Below are 19,641 nucleotides of genomic sequence, written 5' to 3'. Positions count from 1 at the left end.
GCTGTACAGGGCCCTGGTGAGACCACACCTTGAATATTGTGTGCAGTTCTGGTCTCCAAATTTGAGGAAAGACATTCTGGCTATTGAGGGAGTGCAGCGTAGGTTCACGAAGTCAATTCCTGGAATGGCGGGACCACTTTATGCTGAAAGATTGGAGCGACTGGGCTTGTATATCCTCGAGTTTAGAAGACTGAGAGGGGATCTGATTGGGACATATAAGATTATGAAAGGATTGGACACTCTGGCGGCTGAAAACATGTTTCCGCTGATGGGTGAGTGCCGAACCAGAGGACACAGCTTAAAAATACGGGGTAGGCCATTTAGGACAGAGATGAGGAGAAACGTCTTCACCAAGAGAGTGGTGGCTGTGTGGAATGCTCTGCCCCAGAGGGCAGTGGAGGCCCAGTCTCTGGATTCATTTAAGAAAGAGTTGGATAGAGCTCTCAAGGATAGTGGAATCAAGGGTTATGGAGATAAGGCAGGAAGAGGATACTGATTAAGGATGATCAGCCATGAACACATTGAATGGTGGTGTAGGCTCGAAGGGCGGAATGGCCTACTCCTACATCTATTGTCTATTACAAGATCATGCTGTCCTTGGTCTGTTTTTCAGAGAGATCGTAAAAGACACAGACTCCGAAAAGTCTAAGTTGAAGGGTTTTAGGGCCAATTTGATTATAAATAACAGATACTGCCTCAGGCAGAAGGCTTTCAAGTTAAGAAAACACTTGTGCAATGAAAGCAGTGTGCCCTGTTCTCCTAGTTCAGCTCTTCTCTGGTTTGGTTTTTGGCAGTTATGTTTTGAAGCTACTGAACCCAAAGCAGGTCCACGATGGTCTCTCTCAGACATCTCTCCTGTAAGACCCTGTGTTTGATTTTACCTTTTGTGCCAAGAGGTGTTTGTAAGGATTGTTGCAAGTATGGAATAGCATCATTAAGTTGGGATGATCTGTTGGGTTTTCGGATAAGTTATGTTATTTGGTTAGATTAGATTATATCAGATTACTTAGTGTGGAAACAGGCCCTTCGGCCCAACAAGTCCACACCGATCCACCCAGACACATACCCCTACATCTAACTCTACGGGCAATTTAGCATGGCCAATTCACCTAACCTGCACATTTTTGGACTGTGGGAGTAAAACGGAGCACCCGGAGGAAACCCACGCAGACACGGGGAGAATGTGCAAACTTCACACAGTCAGTTACCTGAGGCGGGAATTGAACCCGGGTCTCTGGCGCTGTTCTCTTTTGTTTGTGTTTCATTCTGTAATGTTGTAAATAAATTGTTTTGTTTAAAACTACGTGGTTTGACCAATTGTATCCCTCCTGGAATATCCACATTATACCTGCTTAAAACAACTAGCTACTTTCTTGAAAGGTTTTGACGGTGTCTGGCCTGGTCCATAACACTTCCCATTAGCCAATTCTCTATCCACACCAAAACACTACAGTACTACAACACCATAGGCTCTTATCTTATGACTTAGTCTTTTGTTAATCTATTGAAAAACATACAGATTTTCATAGATTAATCAAGACCTCCATGGTCATGAGAGGGAAAATGAAAGTTTTACTATCTGGACTAGTGGAGGAGAAATCTCTAGAAAATTATAGTATACTTATGGATGGTCCTCACAGAAGCAAGTTCTGGAAAATTGATGAATATCATGAGAGAATTTGTCGGGGAAGAAAGAAGTAAACCTAAGTTTTACGATCCACATTGGAAAACACATTGACTCTCGAGCCCAACCACTGGGGACTCCACAGACGTTAATGAATTAAATCAAAGTATGCAGTTCTCAATTTACCTATCCAATGGATTCAGGTTAACACAAAGCACTGACCAGTTACAGAGCAGCTTCAATAGAAAACTCAGACTTACCAAGAATTGTTTATTCCAAACAAATAAATTCAAGCCACAGGTAAACAAAACTATGAACTATCCACATATAACTCACCCAGTTGAAACTCTAACCCAATTTGAACCCCCTACAGACGCAGTCAAACAAAAACATTGTTATGGGTGGAGAGAGAAACAAACTGGTGAAACGTACTTCAATAACACCACACCAGAGGGCTCAATGGGATTTTTAGAATCATAGAACTCCTACAGTTTGAAAAAAAGAGGCCATTTGGCCCACAGAATCCACACCAACCCTCTGAAGAGCATCCCAACCAGACCTGGCTCCAACCCTATTCCCATAACCCTGCATTTATCACAGCTAATCCACTAAGACTGCACATCCCTGGACACTATGGACAATTTAACAAAGCTAATCCACCTAAACTACACTTCTTTTGAGCTCTGACAGGAAACTTGGGCACCCAGAGGAAACCTACGCAGACACAGGGAGATTGTGCAAACTCACCACAGACACCTCATGCTGGAACCAAACCCGGGTCCCTGACGCTGACAGACAGCAGTGCTATGTACTGATCCACCATGCCACCTTGTTTCCCAAGACCACATGTTCTGCAATCTCCTTTCTTCTGTTTCTTTCATGATCTTCTTACAGAGCAATTGGTACACTAATGACAAAATCTCTTAGCTCGTGGTTAAAGGTAATAGCTTACAGCAACCGATGGGAGAAAATCTCTGGTTTGCTCCAGGTACTTTTACTGCAAAGAAACAGAGACAGAACCATCTCTTCCAGCAGTACAGAAGTTTCACGTTCTGTTGTAAACACACATTGATCACCTACCCAGGAGCCAATCAGAAAGCTGCCATCAGATTAATTGCTCCAAGATTCTCAAGAGGTCACATTTGAACAAACGAATCAGCAGCTATGGTAAAATGTCATTCTGCATGCACAAACTGACACCATGATGCCTTATCTTTCTTTCCCCACTACTTGAACAAAGCAGCAGTGTAATCACAATCGTCAATGAATTCCAGAAACCTATTTTTAAAAACTTAACAAGTGTTTCCATAATCTTTAAAAAAATAGCTCTTTTTCCATTTTTGTCCACAATCAAACTAAAGGAAAATAGAAAGGTATGATTCTTACAACGTAAGTAGAGATAATTCATACCGATGTGAGACTGACAGCCCTTGACGGGAAGGCCACGTTTGACCAAATGAGGCATCAAGGAGCCCCAGTACTTTGCATCAGTATTTACTGTGGAAAAGGATATGGAAGATATAGACTGTAGGGAAATAGATGGTGACACCTTGCAAAATGTCCAAATTACAGAGGAGGAAATGCTGGTTGTCTTGAAATGCATAAAGGTGGATAAATCCCCAGGACCTGATCAGGTGTACCCTAGAACACCCTAGAAGCTAAAGAAGTGATTGCTGGGCCTCTTGCTGAGATATTTGTATCATCGATAGTCACAGGTGAGGTGCATGAAGACTGGAGGTTGGCTAACGTGGTGTCACTGTTTAAGAAGGGTGGTAAGGACAAGCCAGGGAACTATAGACCAGTGAGTCTGATGTCAGTGGTGGGCAAGGTGTTGGAGGGAATCCTGGGGGACAGGATGTACATATATTTGGATAGGCAAGGACTGATTAGGGATAGTCAGCATGGCTTTGTGTGTGGGAAATCATGTCTTACAAACTTGATTGAGTTCTTTGAAGTAGTAACAAAGAAGATTGATGAGGGCAGAGCAGTAGATGTGATCAATATGGACTTCAGCAAGGTGTTCGACAAGGTTCCCCATGGGAGATTGATTAGCAAGGTTAGATCTCTCAGAATACAGGGAGAACTAGCCATTTGGATACAGAACTGGCTCAAAGGTAGAAGACAGAGGGTGGTGGTGGAGGCTTGTTTTCAGACTGGAGGCCTGTGACCAGTGGAGTGCCACAAGGATCGGTGCTGGGTCTTCTACTTTTTGTCATTTACATAAATGATTTGGATGCAAGCATAAGAGATACAGTTAGTAAGTTTGCAAATGACACCAAAATTGGAGGTGCAGTGGACAACGAAGAGGGTTACTTCAGATTACAACAGGATCTGGACTAGATGGGCCAATGGGCTGAGAAATGACAGATGGAGTTTCATTCAGATAAATGCGAGGTGCCGCATTTTGGGAAAGCAAATCTGAGCAGGATTTATACACTTAATGGTAAGGTCCTAGGGAGTATTGCTGAACAAAGTGACCTTGCAGTGCAGGTTCATAGCTCCTTGAAAGTGGAGTCGCGGATAGATAGGATAGTGAAGGTTGTGTTTGGTATGCTTTCTTTTATTGGTCAGAGTCTGAGTACAGGTGTTGGGAGGTCATGTTGCAGCTGTACAGGACATTGGTTAGACCACTCTTGGAATATTGCATGCAGTTCTGGTCTCCTTCCTATCGGAAAGATGTTGTGAAACTTGAAAGGGTTCAGAAAAGATTTAGAAGGATGTTGCCAGGGTTGGAGGATTTGAGCTATAGGGCGAGGCTGAATAGGCTGGGGCTGTTTTCCCTGGTGCATCGGAGGCTGAGGGGTGATCTTACAGAGGTTTACAAAACTATGAGGGGCATGGATTGGATAAATAGGCAAAGTCTTTTCCCTGGGATCAGGGAGTCCAGAACTAGAGGGCATAGGTGTAGGGTGAGAGGGGAAAGATATAAAAGAGACCTCAGGGGCAACTTGTTCACACAGAGGGTGGTACGGGTATTGAATGAGCTGCCAGAGGAAGTGGAGGAGACTGGTACAATTGCAACATTTAAGAGGCATTTGGATGGGTATATGAATAGGAAGGGTTTGGAGAGATATGGGCCAGGTGCTCGCAGGTGGGACTAATTGGGTTGGGATATCTGGTCGGCATGGATGGGTTGGACTGAAGTATCTGTTTCCATGCTGTACATCTCTATGACTCTATAACTATGAAACTGAAATCAATGGGAATCGGGGGAAAACAGTGTATTGGTTGAAATCGTATCTGGCATATAGGAAGATGGTTGTGGTTGCTGGAGTTGTAGAGTCATAGAGTTGTAGGCACTGTATACAGCACTGTAACAGTGTCTTCGGTCCAATTTGTCTATGCCGACCAGATATCTTAAATTAATCTTGTCCCATTTGCCATCATTTGGCCCATATCCTCTTCCTATTCATGTACCCATCTAGATGCCTTTTCAATATTCTAATTAGTCCAGACTCCACCAATTTCTCTGACAATTCGTTCCATACATATCCCACCCTCTGCATGAAAATGTTGCCTCTTAGGTCCCTTTTAAATCTTTCCACTCTCACCTTCAACCTATGCCCTCTAGTTTTGGGTTCTCGTACCCTGGCGAAAAGACCTCGAATGTTGACCCTATCCATGACTCTCATGACGTTATAAACCTTAATAAAGGCCACCCCCCCCCCCCCAGCCTTTGATGCTCCAGGGAAAATAGCCTCAGCCTATTCAGCCTCTCTCAGTAGCTTAAACCCTCCAACCCTGTAAAGGAAAATCGACATTTTGGGTAAAAGCCCTTCATCAGGAAGAGGCAGAGTGTCTGAAGGGTGGAGAGATAATCTCTCCACCCCGCAGGCACTCTGCGTCTATTCCTGATGAAGGGCTTTTGCCCAAAATGTCGATTTTCCAGCTCCTCGGATGGTGCCTGAACTGCTGTGCTTTTCCAGCACCATTCTAATCTAGAATCTGGTTTCCAGCATCTGCAGTCATTGTTTTTAGCTAACATCCCTGTAAACCCTTCCTGACCCATTTCAAGTTTAACAATATCTTTCCTATAGCAGGCAGACCAGAACTGAATGCAGTGTTTCAAAAGTGGCCTGACCAATGTCCTGTACAGCCACACATGATCTTCCAACTCCTATACTCAATGCACTGACCAATAAAGGAAACCGTACCAAATGCCTTCTTCACTACCCTGTCTACCTGCAACTCCACTTTCAAGAAACTATGAACCCGTACACCAAGGTCTCTTTGTTCAGCAACACTCCCCAGGTTTTTATCATTTAAGTGTATTAGTCCTGGACTGGATTTGCCTTTCCAAAAAACAACAACTCACATTTATTTCTCCAGTTCTTCTTCTTCTTCAAGGCCCAAACATCTTCAGCTCTATATTAGCAACATTATAAAGTCATAGAGTCATCGAGATGTACAGCATGGAAACAGATACTTCGGTCCAACCCGTCCATGCCGACCAGATATCCCAACCCAATCTAGTCCCACCTGCCAGCACCCGGTTCATATCCCTCCAAACCCTTCCTATTCATATACCCATCCAAATGCCTCTTAAAATGTTGCAATTGTACCAGTCTCCACCACTTCCTCTGGCAGCTCGTTCCATACACGTACCACCCTCCAGGTGAAAAAGTTGCCCCTTAGGTCTCTTGTTCAGCCCATTTGAATCAGCGATTCCTCAGATAATGAAACAGTCCACATCCAAATTTATCAAGACATGGACAATATCTAGGATTGGGCTGAAAATGCCAGGCACATGAATAGCACACACATCACACAAATGCCAAGCAATAACCATCTTCAACAAGAGACAGTCTAACTATCGCCCTTTGTCATTGAATCACTTTACCATTACTGAATCCTCCAGTGTCAACATCCTGGGGGTTACCATTGATCAGAAACTCAACTGGGCTTGGCACTATCAATACTGTAGCAACAAGAGCAATTCACAGTCTAGGAATACTGCAAAAAACTTACTTCCTGACACGTCAGAGTCTGTCCATCATCTACAAGGCACAAGTTAAGAATCTGATGGCATACTCCCCATTTGCTTAGATAAGTGCAGATCCAACAACACTCAAGAAGCTTGACACCACCCAGGACAATGTAGTCCACTTGATTAGCACCACATCCACAAATATCCACCCGTTTTCCATGATCCTCAAGAGCAGCATTATATCCAATCTATAAGCAGCACTGCAGAAATTCACCAAAACTCCTTGTACAGCACCTTCCAAATCCACAACCACTTCCATCTAGATGGGCAAGCAGCAGATACATGAGAACACCATCCTTAGAAATATTTCGCTGTTCCTCCACAGTCTCTGGGTTAAAATTGTGGAATACCTATCTTAACTGCAATGGGCCTATTACAACCTGTGCAGCAGTTTAAGGTGGCAGCTCACCACCATCTTCTCAAGGACAATGATGGACAGACAATCCAGCAACACCCATGTCCCATGAGAGAATGAAAAGAATAGCGTTTTGTTTAAATCTTTCATATACAGTGAAGGTTATTTTGTTTAAAAGGTCATCTTGGATATAGCTCTATTGATTAAAGTAAGGTGCCGTGATTTTTTTTAAAAAACCATGTTAATCACCCCGAACTCTATCATAATGTAGAAAACATAACTTGGACTAGAGATTCTAAAAGCAGAACAACATTATTGCGAAGTCAAAAATAGGCTGACAACCATATAGAATGGTGAGCCACAATACTGGAGGCAAAAACAAAATCTGGAATTGCTTCAGACCCATATTGGGAGAGTGGCAGCTGCTTCAAAATGCACGAATATAGATGGGTTAAATTGTATTATGCTTTTGTAGTGCCAACATAAGTAAAATTATAGAGAAACAATCATTGGCTACACGTCCAGACAGCAGCAGTATTTTGAAAATTCATGCAGTGTGCACTTAACCTCACGAGCAGCACGGGACAAAAATAAAAGCAAACAAATTTCCTTATTTAACAAAAGAAGAAAACCGCTGGAAGAAGTTAGGTCTGTCAGCATCTGTGAAGAGACATTCATTAACATTTAAAGTCCAGTGACTGTTTTTCAGACCTGATAACATCTAGGAAACACTAGTATTCAGATTGTCGACTGGGGTAGGCAGTGGGCTGATGACAGAGTCCAGAGACAGAGACAGGGACAAAGAGATTGATGATGATACCAAGTCAAATAGTGAAGAAAAGCTAGATAGCTGATAATGGGAACTATTGAATGGGTAAAAATGAGTTGATGGTGCTAGAGGACCTGGGTATTGGGGTGGTGCTACCTTAACAGATGGTGTTAAGGCACTAAAACTTTTGGATTTGATATGGAGTCCTGAATGCTGCAAAGTTTCCAAGCAGAAAATAAGATGCCAGTCATCCAACTTTCACTGAGCTTTGCTGGAGGCTGCAGGCCTATGACAGAAAAGTTGACATTCTAACAAATCTAATGTAGTTACACAGAATAAAGTTTTCACGGTACTATAGATAAACACATTTGCTGCACCAATGTACATCATATTTATATTCTTCACATCAGCCAACACAAGCAAACTACTTGCTTTGTTGCCAACAGAATCAGACTCTCAGGTGTTTTTCACCATCAACAGTCCCTAGCAGATGAGGATGACTCACCTTCACTCTCAGAGTAAGTCCATCAAGTGGTTGCACAGCCCAATGTGGCTTCTGCAGATTCTGCCACATTTGGTAGCAAAACGTGGTTGTGGGAAGGGTGTGGCAGTGCACTCCTTACACTGTTTTCACCTGGCTTCTGTTTTTTTCACCAGCAGTAAGTCTTGAGGTGTTCATTGCCTTCTTAGATGCAATTCCTTCACCACTGACAGTCTTGGGCCAGTGATTCCCAGGGGTTGGTGGCAATGTTGTACTTCATCAGTGAGGCCTCCGGGTACCACCGAAGTGCTTCCTCTGTCCACCTGAGGCTTGCCTGCCAGCTGGAAGTAGAGCACCTGCTTGAGGGTCTTGTCTTGGTCATGTGGACAATGTGACAACTTCATTGTGGCTGATCAAGGGTGGTCAGTGCCTCAATGCTGGGGATATTGGCCTGGTCAAGGACACTCTGGTGAGGTCTGTCTCACCAGCAGATTCACAGAGTCTTGCACAGTCAGTGTTGGTGGTGCTACTCCAGTACTAGTTTGTTATATACAAGGTGAAAGTGAGGACTGCAGATGTTGGAGATTAGAATCAGGAGTGTGGTGCTGGAAAAGCTCAGCAGGTCAGGCAGCATCCGAGCAGGAGGATCGACATTTTAGGCAAAAGCCTTTCATTGGGAATGGCATTCCTAATGAAGAGCGTTTGCCCAAAAGTTGAGTCTCCTGCTCCTTGGAAACTGCCTGATCTGATGTGCTTTTCCAGCACCACACTCTTGTGTCTGTTATATACATCTTATCCACGTCTCAGATGCATATTGGAGGGCAGAAACCACCACAACTTTGGATACAATGAGTTTGGTGTTAGATCTGATGTCACCGTCCTCAAACACCCTTTTTCTCAGGTGGCCTAAGGCTGTGCTAGCACACCGGAGGCCGTGCTGGACCGCTTCATCGTTATCTGCTTTGGTCAACAGGACAATTGAGGTATTCTAAGTGGCCAATTTTGTCTTACGTCTCCCCAAGGACCTTGATAGTTGGAGGTTTGCTCTGCAATGCCGGGCCAAGTTGGTGGAGGACATTCATCTTGTGGATGTTCAGATTAAGATCCATGCTCTCATATGCCTCCAGTTGCTAACAATGCTCTGGAGTTCAAGGTCTAGTTTTACACATATACAAACAAAAAGCGTCATACAATGAGCTGCTCTCTATGAAGTGAACGACCCTTAACAATGCCAAATTGCAGGATTAGAACAATCTCTGGTTTGTGCTCAGGCCGTCATTATCAATGCCTGCAAAAATCCAGCTAGTCATTTAACGATGAAACACCAAGACTGGTTTAATGTGAATGATCAGGAAGTCCAAGAACTGATAAGTTGGAAGCACATGGTATTTCTCAATGTTAAACAGCAACTACACTCGGAAGATAAAAGACAGATCTTTAGCCGACTAAAGGCAGAGGTCCAACAACAAACCCCGACCTAAAGAACAGATGGTGGATAGAAAAAACACTAGAGACTCAATGAATAGTTGATATGCCATGATGTGTAATATTTCTTCCGGTGCTGTCAAAACCATCTATTGGCCAAAGGCCCCAGGGCAAGAACGAGCGCTGTCAGAGACAACTCCCAGCAGCACCAAGACGGTCAGGCCTGTCCAAACATACCACTTCCGCACAAACCCCTCGCCACCCCATACCCGCACTGTTCCCCAATCCACGTCAAACCAGAGGCCGCACACTCACCCCCGCTTGGAGCGCCGGTCTCTGATCTCCGAACAGTCGCTCCCAGGCGACGTAAATGATGCTTCCGACTAGCGCTATGGCCGCTCCGAGTAGCCCGACCCGGTAAACCTGCTCCAGCATCCGGGCAGCGGCAGCTCTCAAACACTGAGTGAGCGGGACAGTCGGCGGGCACAGCGCTGATTCCGGCCTCAGAGCCGCCTCCGGGGAAGAAGGCGCTGCATAGGCCTCAGGCCCACTCACCGCAGTCAGACTTAACCTCTGTGAGCGGCTTCAACGCATTGTGACACGGCAGAGCCATCAGCCAACGGCTGGGCGAAAGGCAGCGCCGCCCAGACACCTCCCTGGCCAGGCCCACCCGGCCCTGACACCTTCCCGCCCAGACCCCGCCCTTACACAGGCCCCGCCTCGACACCGTCCCGCCCTGACACTAGCCTCGCCCAGACACTGTTCCCCCAGGCACAGTACACTGGCCTCGCCCCGACAGTCCCGCCCTCACAAAGGCCCCGCCCCGACACTGTCCCGCCCTTACACAGGCCCCCCGCCCCGACAGCCCCGACAGCCCCGCCCTTACACAGGCCCCGCCTCGACACTGTCCCGCCCTCACACAGGCCCCGACAGCCCCGCCCTTACACAGGCCCCGCCTCGACAACGTCCCGCCCTGACACTAGCCTCGCCCACACACTGTCCCCCCAGGCACAGTACACAGGCCCCGCCTCGACACTGTCCCGCCCTCACACAGGCCCCGCCCCGACAGTCCCGCCCTTACACTGGCCCCGCCTCGACAGTCCCGCCCTTACACTGGCCCCGCCTCGACACTGTCCCGCCCTTATACTAGCCCCGCCCACACACCGTCCCGCCCTGACACTAGCCCCGCCTACACACGCTCCTCCAGGCACAGTACACAGGCCCCGCCCCACAGTCCCGCCCTTACACAGGCCCCGCCCCGATATTGCCATGGACACAGTCCCATACCCCTGTTCCCCAATCAGTGAAAATAGTTGTCAAATATTTGAGAAGACGCTTCAGCCTGATCTGCTCTACTTCGCTCAGTCTTTTTTCCTATTTTTTCTTTGCTGTTCTTTTTTCAATTTTTGACCTACCCGGAGGGAATTGAGGAGGTAAACTCCAGACTGGAGGCTGCCGCTGGTAAGTCCTGGAGGCGAGTTGATGGAGTGGAAGGCAGCGCCGGGAGGAACCTTGGAGCAGCTGACCGTGGGCTTGTTGGACAGGTGTGGGCTGGTCAGATCACAGGTGGAAGCCCCTGTGTTGACCTACAGCATTGAAATGTTTATTTGTAATTTGTTTATCTGAGTATAATGTCTGTCTATCCTTTTTAACCGTCATATTACTAACTTATATTGTGGATCACTGAAAATGTTTTAAAATTCCTCTTTGTATTTAAAATTTGAATCTATGTACTTTGTACCTATGATGGCACCATAAGAAGCAACATTGTAAACTTTTCACTACTTCTGTACTTGAGTATATGATATTCTAATTCTAGTTTTCTTCATGGTTTGGAGATGGTGGTGCTGGACTGGGGTGTACAAAGTTAAAAATCACACAACTCCAGGTTATTTGGAAGCATTCGCTTTCAGAGTGCTGCACCTTCATCAGGTGGTTGTGGAGTATAACATCGTAAGACACCATTTATAGCCAAAGTTTATAGTGTGATGTAACTGAAATTATATATTGAAAAATATATGGATTGTTTGTTAAGTTGCTGGTCAAAGCACAGCAGGTTAGGCAGCATCTCAGGAATAGAGAATTCGACGTTTCGAGCATAAGCCCTTCATCAGGAATAATTATTCCTGATGAAGGGCTTATGCTCGAAACGTCGAATTCTCTATTCCTGAGATGCTGCCTAACCTGCTGTGCTTTGACCAGCAACACATTTGCAGCTGTGATCTCCAGCATCTGCGATCTCCAGCATCTGCAGACCTCATTTTTTACTCGATTGTTTGTTAAGTCTCATCTTTTAGAATGGGCATGTTTAGATTAGATTAGATTAGATTACTTACAGTGTAGAAACAGGCCCTTCGGCCCAACAAGTCCACACCGACCCTCCGAAGAACAACCCACCCAGATCCATTCCCCTGCATTTACACCTTCACCTAACATTACGGGCAATTTAGCATGGCCAATTCACCTGACCTGCACATGTTTGGACTATGAGAGGAAACGCATGGAGACACGGGGAGAATGTGCAAACTCCACACAGACAGTTGCCTGAGGTCAGCTATTTCATGTGTAAATTTCAGAACTTTTTTAAAGTTACATTCTCAAGTGAACTTTAACATCCACCTGATGAAGGATGAGAGCTCAAAAAACCAGTGCTTCCAAATAAACCTTGTTGTGTGATTTTTAATTTTCATCAAATTGCATTCTCTCAGGAGCTCCAACTTGTTCCTCTGATGTACTCCCCTACACCTGGTACTATACCAAAACTTCCCTGTCTACCTCATTTTTGTATACTTTTGTATTCACATTCCAGATTAGGGATGGAGTACAGAATCTAGGGGGAGACTATGGCCTAGTGATGACATCGCCAGAGACTCAAGCAACATTCTGGGACCTGAGTTCAAACTGGCAGACATTGGAGATTAATTTAATGAAATCTGAAATTGAGTCAGATGATGATCGTAAATCCATTGTCCATAGTGAATCAACAATGTTCTTTAGGGAAGGAAATTGTCACCCTTACCTTGTCTAACCTCCATGTGACTCAGCCTGGCCAGCCGTGCCCACACCCTGTGAAAGAATAAAGTCTAGACTAACTCTCCAGCGAAGAACTGAGACAACAGCACCCTCTTTCACATGAGATGCCAAAGCTGAGACCAATCTGCTCTGGAAGGAATTCAAACAGTACTCTTGAGAAATGATGGTACCAGTCCAAGTTGGAGTTCCATTTTAAAATATGCAGACTGGCCAGTACTTACCACCATTTTCAAGCTCATGTGCCTTCATTAGGTGGATATAAAGGATCATATACAGGAAAGAACTCCAGCAAGGAATCAGGACAACAAGAAGGTAACATGAAATGACCTTGGAAGTAGGTTTAAAGAAAATTCCATACACAGATTAAAAAAAGGAAGTGCAGACTGTAGATTCTGGAGATCAGAGTTAAGAGTGTGGCGCTGGAAAAGCGCAGCAGGTCAGGCAGCATCCGAGGAGCAGGAGAATCGACATTTCGGGCATAAGCCTTTCCTGATGAATGGCTTATGCACGAAACATCGATTCTCCTGCTCCTCAGATACTGCCTGACCTACTGTGCTTTTCCAGCACCACATTTTCAATACATTAAAGAAAAGAGGATAACTAGGGAGAAGGCACGTCCACTCAAGGACAAAGGATGGAATTTGTGCTAGGAAGCAGAGGATGTGGGGAAGATCCTAAATGTGTACTGTGCATTGGTATTGATCCAGGAGGATATGAAAGATAGTGAGATTAGTATCGAACATGCTAAAATGGTAGGGCATTTTGAGAGCAAGAGGGCATGGAGCGACCACCCTCCACTGGACATCGTCAGCTCCCCTGTGGAGATCATGAACAGCACCAAATATCTTGGAGTACACCTGGTGGAAAATCTCACCTGACTTAACTTTCTAAGTAAAGTTATATCAAAGGATGGCTGGGGTACTTTTATTCAAAATTTCTTTGTTCACATTGTTATTCCATGGTGTATTTTCTTTCTTCACTGCTTGTGTTTGTGGTGCGGCTCTAGCTAGGAGGAAAGAAAATGGTTGGGATGGCTAGATGCCTACCTACAGGCAGTTTATGCCCAGTTCAGGTATTTAAATACCCTGGCTGCTGTATTGGCAGCAGGATGGGAAGTTGGGTTTTGGGATGTGTAGATGCCCCTTTGCGTGGGGAGTGAGTTCCCCTGTTCAGCATTATTGGTACTTTAAGTTTTGGTTTGTTTTTTGGTTTTATTCTATATAGCCTTTGATAGCTTTGGAGGTTGGTTAACTGTAGTAGTTTTAGTTTATGATGTTTTTATGTTCGATGGATCTTGCACCACTAAGGCTCAGCGGTTTGTAATTTGAATTCCTCCTCTCTGGAATCTAAATGTTACTGCAGAAGGTTATGGCTAATGACTTGATTAAATGGTGCACCTGGAACATTAAGGGGAGTCACGCACCAATTAAGAGGGAAAAGGTACTCTAGAGTCTTAGAAAGGAAAAGCTGGATATTGTTTTATTACAGCAGACACACTTGGATGATAGGCAGCAATTGAAACTGGCAGAATGGTTTTGATCAGGTTTACTTTTCATCGTTAAATTCCAGAAGGAGGGAAGTGGCTCTATTGGTTAGGAGGAATCTCCCATTTAAATTAGTAGAGTGTGTTAAAGACACACACAGGAGGTTTGTAATCCTCAATGCCCTGATAAACAGAGAAGAATATGCTGTTTTAAATGTTTACCGCCCTCCGGCCCACCCCTTCAAGTTTCTGGTAGATACGTTCTCTAAATTGATTAGAGTCATAGAGATGTACAGCATTGAAACAGACCCTTCGGTCCAACCTGTCCACGCTGATCAGATATCCCAACCCAATCTAGTTCCACCTGTCAGCACCTGGCCCATATCCCTCCAAACCCTTCCTATTCATATGCCCATCCAAATGCATCTTAAATGTTGCAATTGTCCCAGCCACCACCACATCCTCTGACAGCTCATTCCATACATGTACCACCCTCTGCGTGAAAAAGTTGCCCCTTAGGTCCATATAGATCCCATCTACTGCTCTGCCCTCATCAATCTTCTTTGTTACTACTTCAAAGAACTCAATCAGGTTTGTGAGACATGATTTCCCACGCACAAGCCATATTGACTATCCCTAAACAGCCCTTGCCTTTCCAAACACATGTACATCCTGTCTCTCAGGATTCCCTCCAACAACTTGCCCACCACTGAGGTCAGGCTCACCGGTCTATAGTTCCCCTGGCTTGTCTTTACCACCCTTCTTAAACAATGGCACCATGTTTGCCAACCTCCAGTCTGGCACCTCACCTGTGACTATCGATGATACAAATATCTCAGCAAGAGGCCCAGCAATCACTTCTCTAGCTTCACACAAAGTACAACTGATCAGGTCTTGGGGAGTTATCCACTTTGATGTGTTTCAAGACATTCAGCACTTCCTCTCTGTAATCTGGACATTTTACAAGATGTCACCTCTATTTCCCTTCAGTCTATATCTTTTATATCCTTTTCCACAGTAAATACTGATGCAAAATATTCATTTAGTATCTCCCCCATTTTCTGTGGCTCCACACAAAGGCCACATTCCTGATCTTTGTGGGGCCCTATTCCCTCCCTAGTTACCTTTTGTCCTTAATATATTTGTAAAAACCCTTTGGATTCTCCTTAATTCTATTTGCCAAAGCTATCTCATGTCCCCTTTTTGCCCTCCTGATTTCCCCCTTAAGTATACTCCTATTTCCTTTATACACTTCTAAGGAATCACTCGATCTATCCTCAATATAGCTGACATGTGCTTCCTACTTTTTCTTAACCAAACCCTCAATTTCTTTAGTCATCCAGCATTCCCGATACCTACCAGCCTTCCCTTTCACCCTGACAGGAATATACTTTCTCTGGATTCTTGTTATCTCATTTCTGAAGGCTTCCCATTTTCCAGCCATCCCTTTACCTGTGAACACCTGCCTCCAATCAGCTTTCGAAAGTTCTTGCCTAATACCGTCAAAATTGGCCTTTCTCCAATTTAGAACTTCAATTTTTAGATCTGGTCTATCCTTTTCCATCATTATTTTAAAAGTCTCAAGTCTCAGCGTATCATCATAGGGGAAGATTTTAATTGTCTTATGGATCCCACAGTAGACAGGTTGCCAAAAGGTGTCCCCAATACCCTTTGTATAAAATTAGTGGATCTGTATGTGGAGTTAGGTTTGGTGGACGTCTGGAGGCATCTCCACCTTACAGGCAGGGATTGTGTGTTTTTTACCAATCCACACAGATGTCACACCAGGACTGATTTTTTTTCTAACCCCCATGGCAATCTTGTACGATTGGTAATATTACCATCTCTGATCACCCTCCAGTGTACCTGTTGGTTAAGAACGCAATAGTGGGGGGTCGAAGTACTGGTGAATGGATCCCTTTATCTTTAAGGATAAGTTTGTGGTGTACTTGATGTATCTAGACATCAATTTATGCTTGGTTAGTAGCCCGTCTGTTCTTTAGGAAACTGCCAAAGCCTACACCAGGAAGTTAGTTATCTCTTCATCTGCCAGTTGGAAGCGGCAGAAGGGTGAATAGCAATGTCTCCTCAAAGCACAGTTGAAGGCAGCCAACAAGGCTTACTTTGACAGGCCCTCGTTGGCCAAGCTACAGAGGATTATGGCACGGAGGACTGCATTAAATTGTGTGCTCACACAGACAGCAAAGAGAGAGCTTAATTTGCGCAAAACAAAGGTTGTATAAGCATGGTGACAAACCGGGCAAGAACCTGGTGTATCTCGCCAGGAAAGTGTACCCCTCAAGCTATTACATCGATTAGGGAAGGGGCTGGGAACCTAACATCTGATTCCAAAAAGATTAATGCGGCATTTCAGAGATTTTACTCTGAATTATATCAATCTAAGGGTTGAGGAGGGGCAGGCCAAGATGGAGTCCTTTTTCAGGGATCTGGAGCTTTTGGGTGTGACCCTTGAGCAAAAGTCTTTTCTCAATGCCCCTTATCAGAGCAAGAGATGCAGGAGGCTGTGAAGCAACTTCAGAGTGGAAACACGCCTGGTCCTGATGGCAATCCGGAATAAGGAATTTATTCCTCAACAAATAAGGAATTTATAAACATATTGCCAGGCCCGATGCTCAACATGTTCAATGAATCATACAGTCATGATCATCTCCCACCATCTTTAAGAAAGGCCAATATTTCGCTTATTCTTAAAAAAGGAAGGTCCTGGAGGACTGTGTTCCTACAGGTCCATTTTACTCTTAAATGTTGACTTTAAAAATCTTCTCTAAGACTCTTGCGTTAAGGCTAGAAACTGTGATACCCTCTATTGTTAAAGAGGACCAAACGGGCTTCAAGGGTCACAAATCGTCCAATGTTAGGAGGCTGCTTAATGTAATTCAAGTATGTCAACAACAGTCAATACAGGAATTGATGATTTCTCTAGATGCAAAGAAGGCATTGAGTGACCATACCTTTTTTATATTTAGAGCGGTTTGACTTGGGAGAAACCTTTCTAAGATGGATAAAGGTTCTCTACAGTGACCATCTCACTGCAGTCATCACCAATGAGGTACGATCAAGCAATTTTAGTATTTTTAGGGGCAGCCGACAGGGCTGTCCCCTTTTGCCATTGCTTTTACATTGGTGACTGAACTGTTGGCGGAGGCCATTTGTAGGGATCCCAATATATCAGCTCCAGAAGTGGGGTCAAAATTACATGAGATTTTGTTGTATGTGGATGACGTCCTCACTCTTTTCTCAAATCCAACAGTTTCAGTGCTTTGCCTAACACAATGCATCAGCTTGTTTCGCACCTTTTCAGGGTATGAGATTAATTTTGCGAGCCCTCATATGATTTTGATTGGCATTGCAGGCTGTGGGAGAGCGAGCTATGCATTGAGGTCTCCTCAGAGGCATGGGAAGATATTTGGGAAAATGGAATATATCAACTTGCAGTAAGACCCATGCTTTACAGTTGAAAATTCTCCACAGGTCCACTTGGCTCCAGATCGTTTGTCAAAATTTAAACCAGGAGTAACTTCAACATGCCCCAAGTGTAAAGTTAGTATGGACACTCTTACCCATGGTCTCTGGTCCTGTGGCAGGCTTCAAACATACTGGAGTGCTGTAGTAGGTGCGATGGAGGGGATTTTGGGTGTAAAGATGGAGAAGGACCTCATCTCTCCTCTTCTTGGCTTGCCTAGTGTATTCCCTGTAGATGCGCATAAGAAAATAAACCTTTCAATATCTTCAGTTTCTGTGCACAAAAGAATATTTGGTTAGGTTGGGTGTCCAAAAGTCCCCCGAGCCTGGCGGGTTGTTGTAAGATTGTTATGGAGCATATCCCCTTGGATTTTCTCAAGTATGATGCATCACAAAACTGAAAATTTCTATGACATGGCAGCCCTTTTTGGACTACCTGGACATCAATTTGTCTGCCACACTAACAAGGGTTTTTATATAGTCGTAACAACTGTACAAGTCCAATATCCAGCGAGGGGGAATGTGAAAATTAATGCTCTCGATAATTGAGAGTTAGCGTTTTGTTTTGCTGAGTTGTATTATTATATTAGTTATTTATTTAGTTTAGTTGGGGGATTTTTTTAATGTATTAGCAAGTTTTAAGATTTGTAGTTCAGATTGAGGTTCTAGACGTAGGTTTGCTCACTGAGTTAGAAGGTTCATTCTCAGATGTTTCGTCACCATACTAGATAACATCTTCTGTGAGCAGAAGCTCACTGAAGGTGTTACCCAGTATGGTGACAAAATGTCTGAAAATGAACCTTCCAGCTCAGCGAGAAAATCTATATCCATTGTTATATATATATTTATACATGAGGGCGATTTGTGCTTTTTAAAATAGTTCTTTCTTTGTATTGTTTTGAATTGTATTGCTTTATATTTGTTGTAATAGTAAAAAATCTTTTTTAGTAAAATTATATTTTAAAAAGTTCTGGGATTTACATACAAAACAATCGAAATGAGGAAACACATTCTAAAAGGTGAAAGACTTAATAATCTAGGTTTATAATTTCAACTGCATGACAGTGTAATCTTTTGCTTTAAATTCTGTGTCTTATGGTCCTGCTTCACAACTATCTGCAGAAACAGCAGTGCTTCAAAAGCTAGTGCCTCCATATAAACCTGTTGGCCTATAACCTGGTGTTGCGTGATTTTTTTTAAACTTTCTCCACCCCTGTCCAACACCTGCTCCTCCAAACTAACATTGTGGTTGGCTGGTTAGCACTGGTCTTCCCTTGATTGACCAATGCAATATTCAACCAGCTGCCAGTTCGACATATCTGCAGTGTTCTGAGAAGGATAATTAATGTGAAATTATTTTACTAGGCCAGTTCCTATATGCAAACATCAGTTTATTTGTTCCATCTTATAAAAATGCTGGTCAAAGTTTGATTCTTAATTTCAGCTCCCAGTTCCAAACCAAAAATGAGAGAAGTAACAAAGAAACAATGATGGTCGTAATACCTCTCAGTATATACACAAGTTCTTTCAGCTCGCAAATAGCATTTGCTGACTTTTTGATAAGAGCAATGAAGTGCTCAGCAATATGTACAAGAGGGATCATCCATGTCTGTACAGACTGCCGAAGGCACACAAAAATGATGACCCTTTCTACAAATTTTTAACCTATGATTGGTTCTACTTAGCACTGTGATGACTCGATGGCTTGAAGAGGTGTACCTGTTCTTCAACAATGAACATTAAGTTTTAACCAATTTAGAATAGTAACAAAATTGAGCTCAACAATATGTATAAACAAGCATAACAACTATTTCATGTTAATTTTATTTTAGATTCTGCCAACAATTCTGACAGACATTTCATTGTACGACCATAAATTGAACTAAGATAAAAATATATACTGACATGAATTGCTTGCTTAGTTCTCAAACTATAAATAATTATTGGTGCAGGGACCAAATAGACACTTTTTGGTAGAAATTAACTCTTCAAACACTTAAA

The 19,641-nt window shown here is 43.8% G+C and overlaps 1 protein-coding gene across 1 annotated transcript in view; it reads right to left on the bottom strand.

Annotated features, from left to right (window-relative positions):
- The window catches only part of LOC132833386 (ADP-ribosylation factor-like protein 9), a 48,221-nt gene extending 37,892 nt beyond the window's left edge, over positions 1 to 10,329 (bottom strand). Inside the window, exon 1 of the mRNA XM_060851620.1 lies at positions 9,957 to 10,329. Within this exon, the coding sequence (XP_060707603.1) occupies positions 9,957 to 10,076 (120 nt within the window). The 5' untranslated portion in view covers positions 10,077 to 10,329. The remainder of the gene's footprint in view (positions 1 to 9,956) is intronic.
- Between the last annotated feature and the right edge of the window lie 9,312 nt (positions 10,330 to 19,641).

Source organism: Hemiscyllium ocellatum, chromosome 36 (genome assembly GCF_020745735.1).
Source record: "Hemiscyllium ocellatum isolate sHemOce1 chromosome 36, sHemOce1.pat.X.cur, whole genome shotgun sequence".
In the NCBI taxonomy this organism is placed as follows: Eukaryota; Metazoa; Chordata; class Chondrichthyes; order Orectolobiformes; family Hemiscylliidae; genus Hemiscyllium; species Hemiscyllium ocellatum.
The sequence above is the reverse complement of the archived record's forward strand: the minus strand, read 5'-3'. Positions and strand labels throughout refer to the sequence as shown.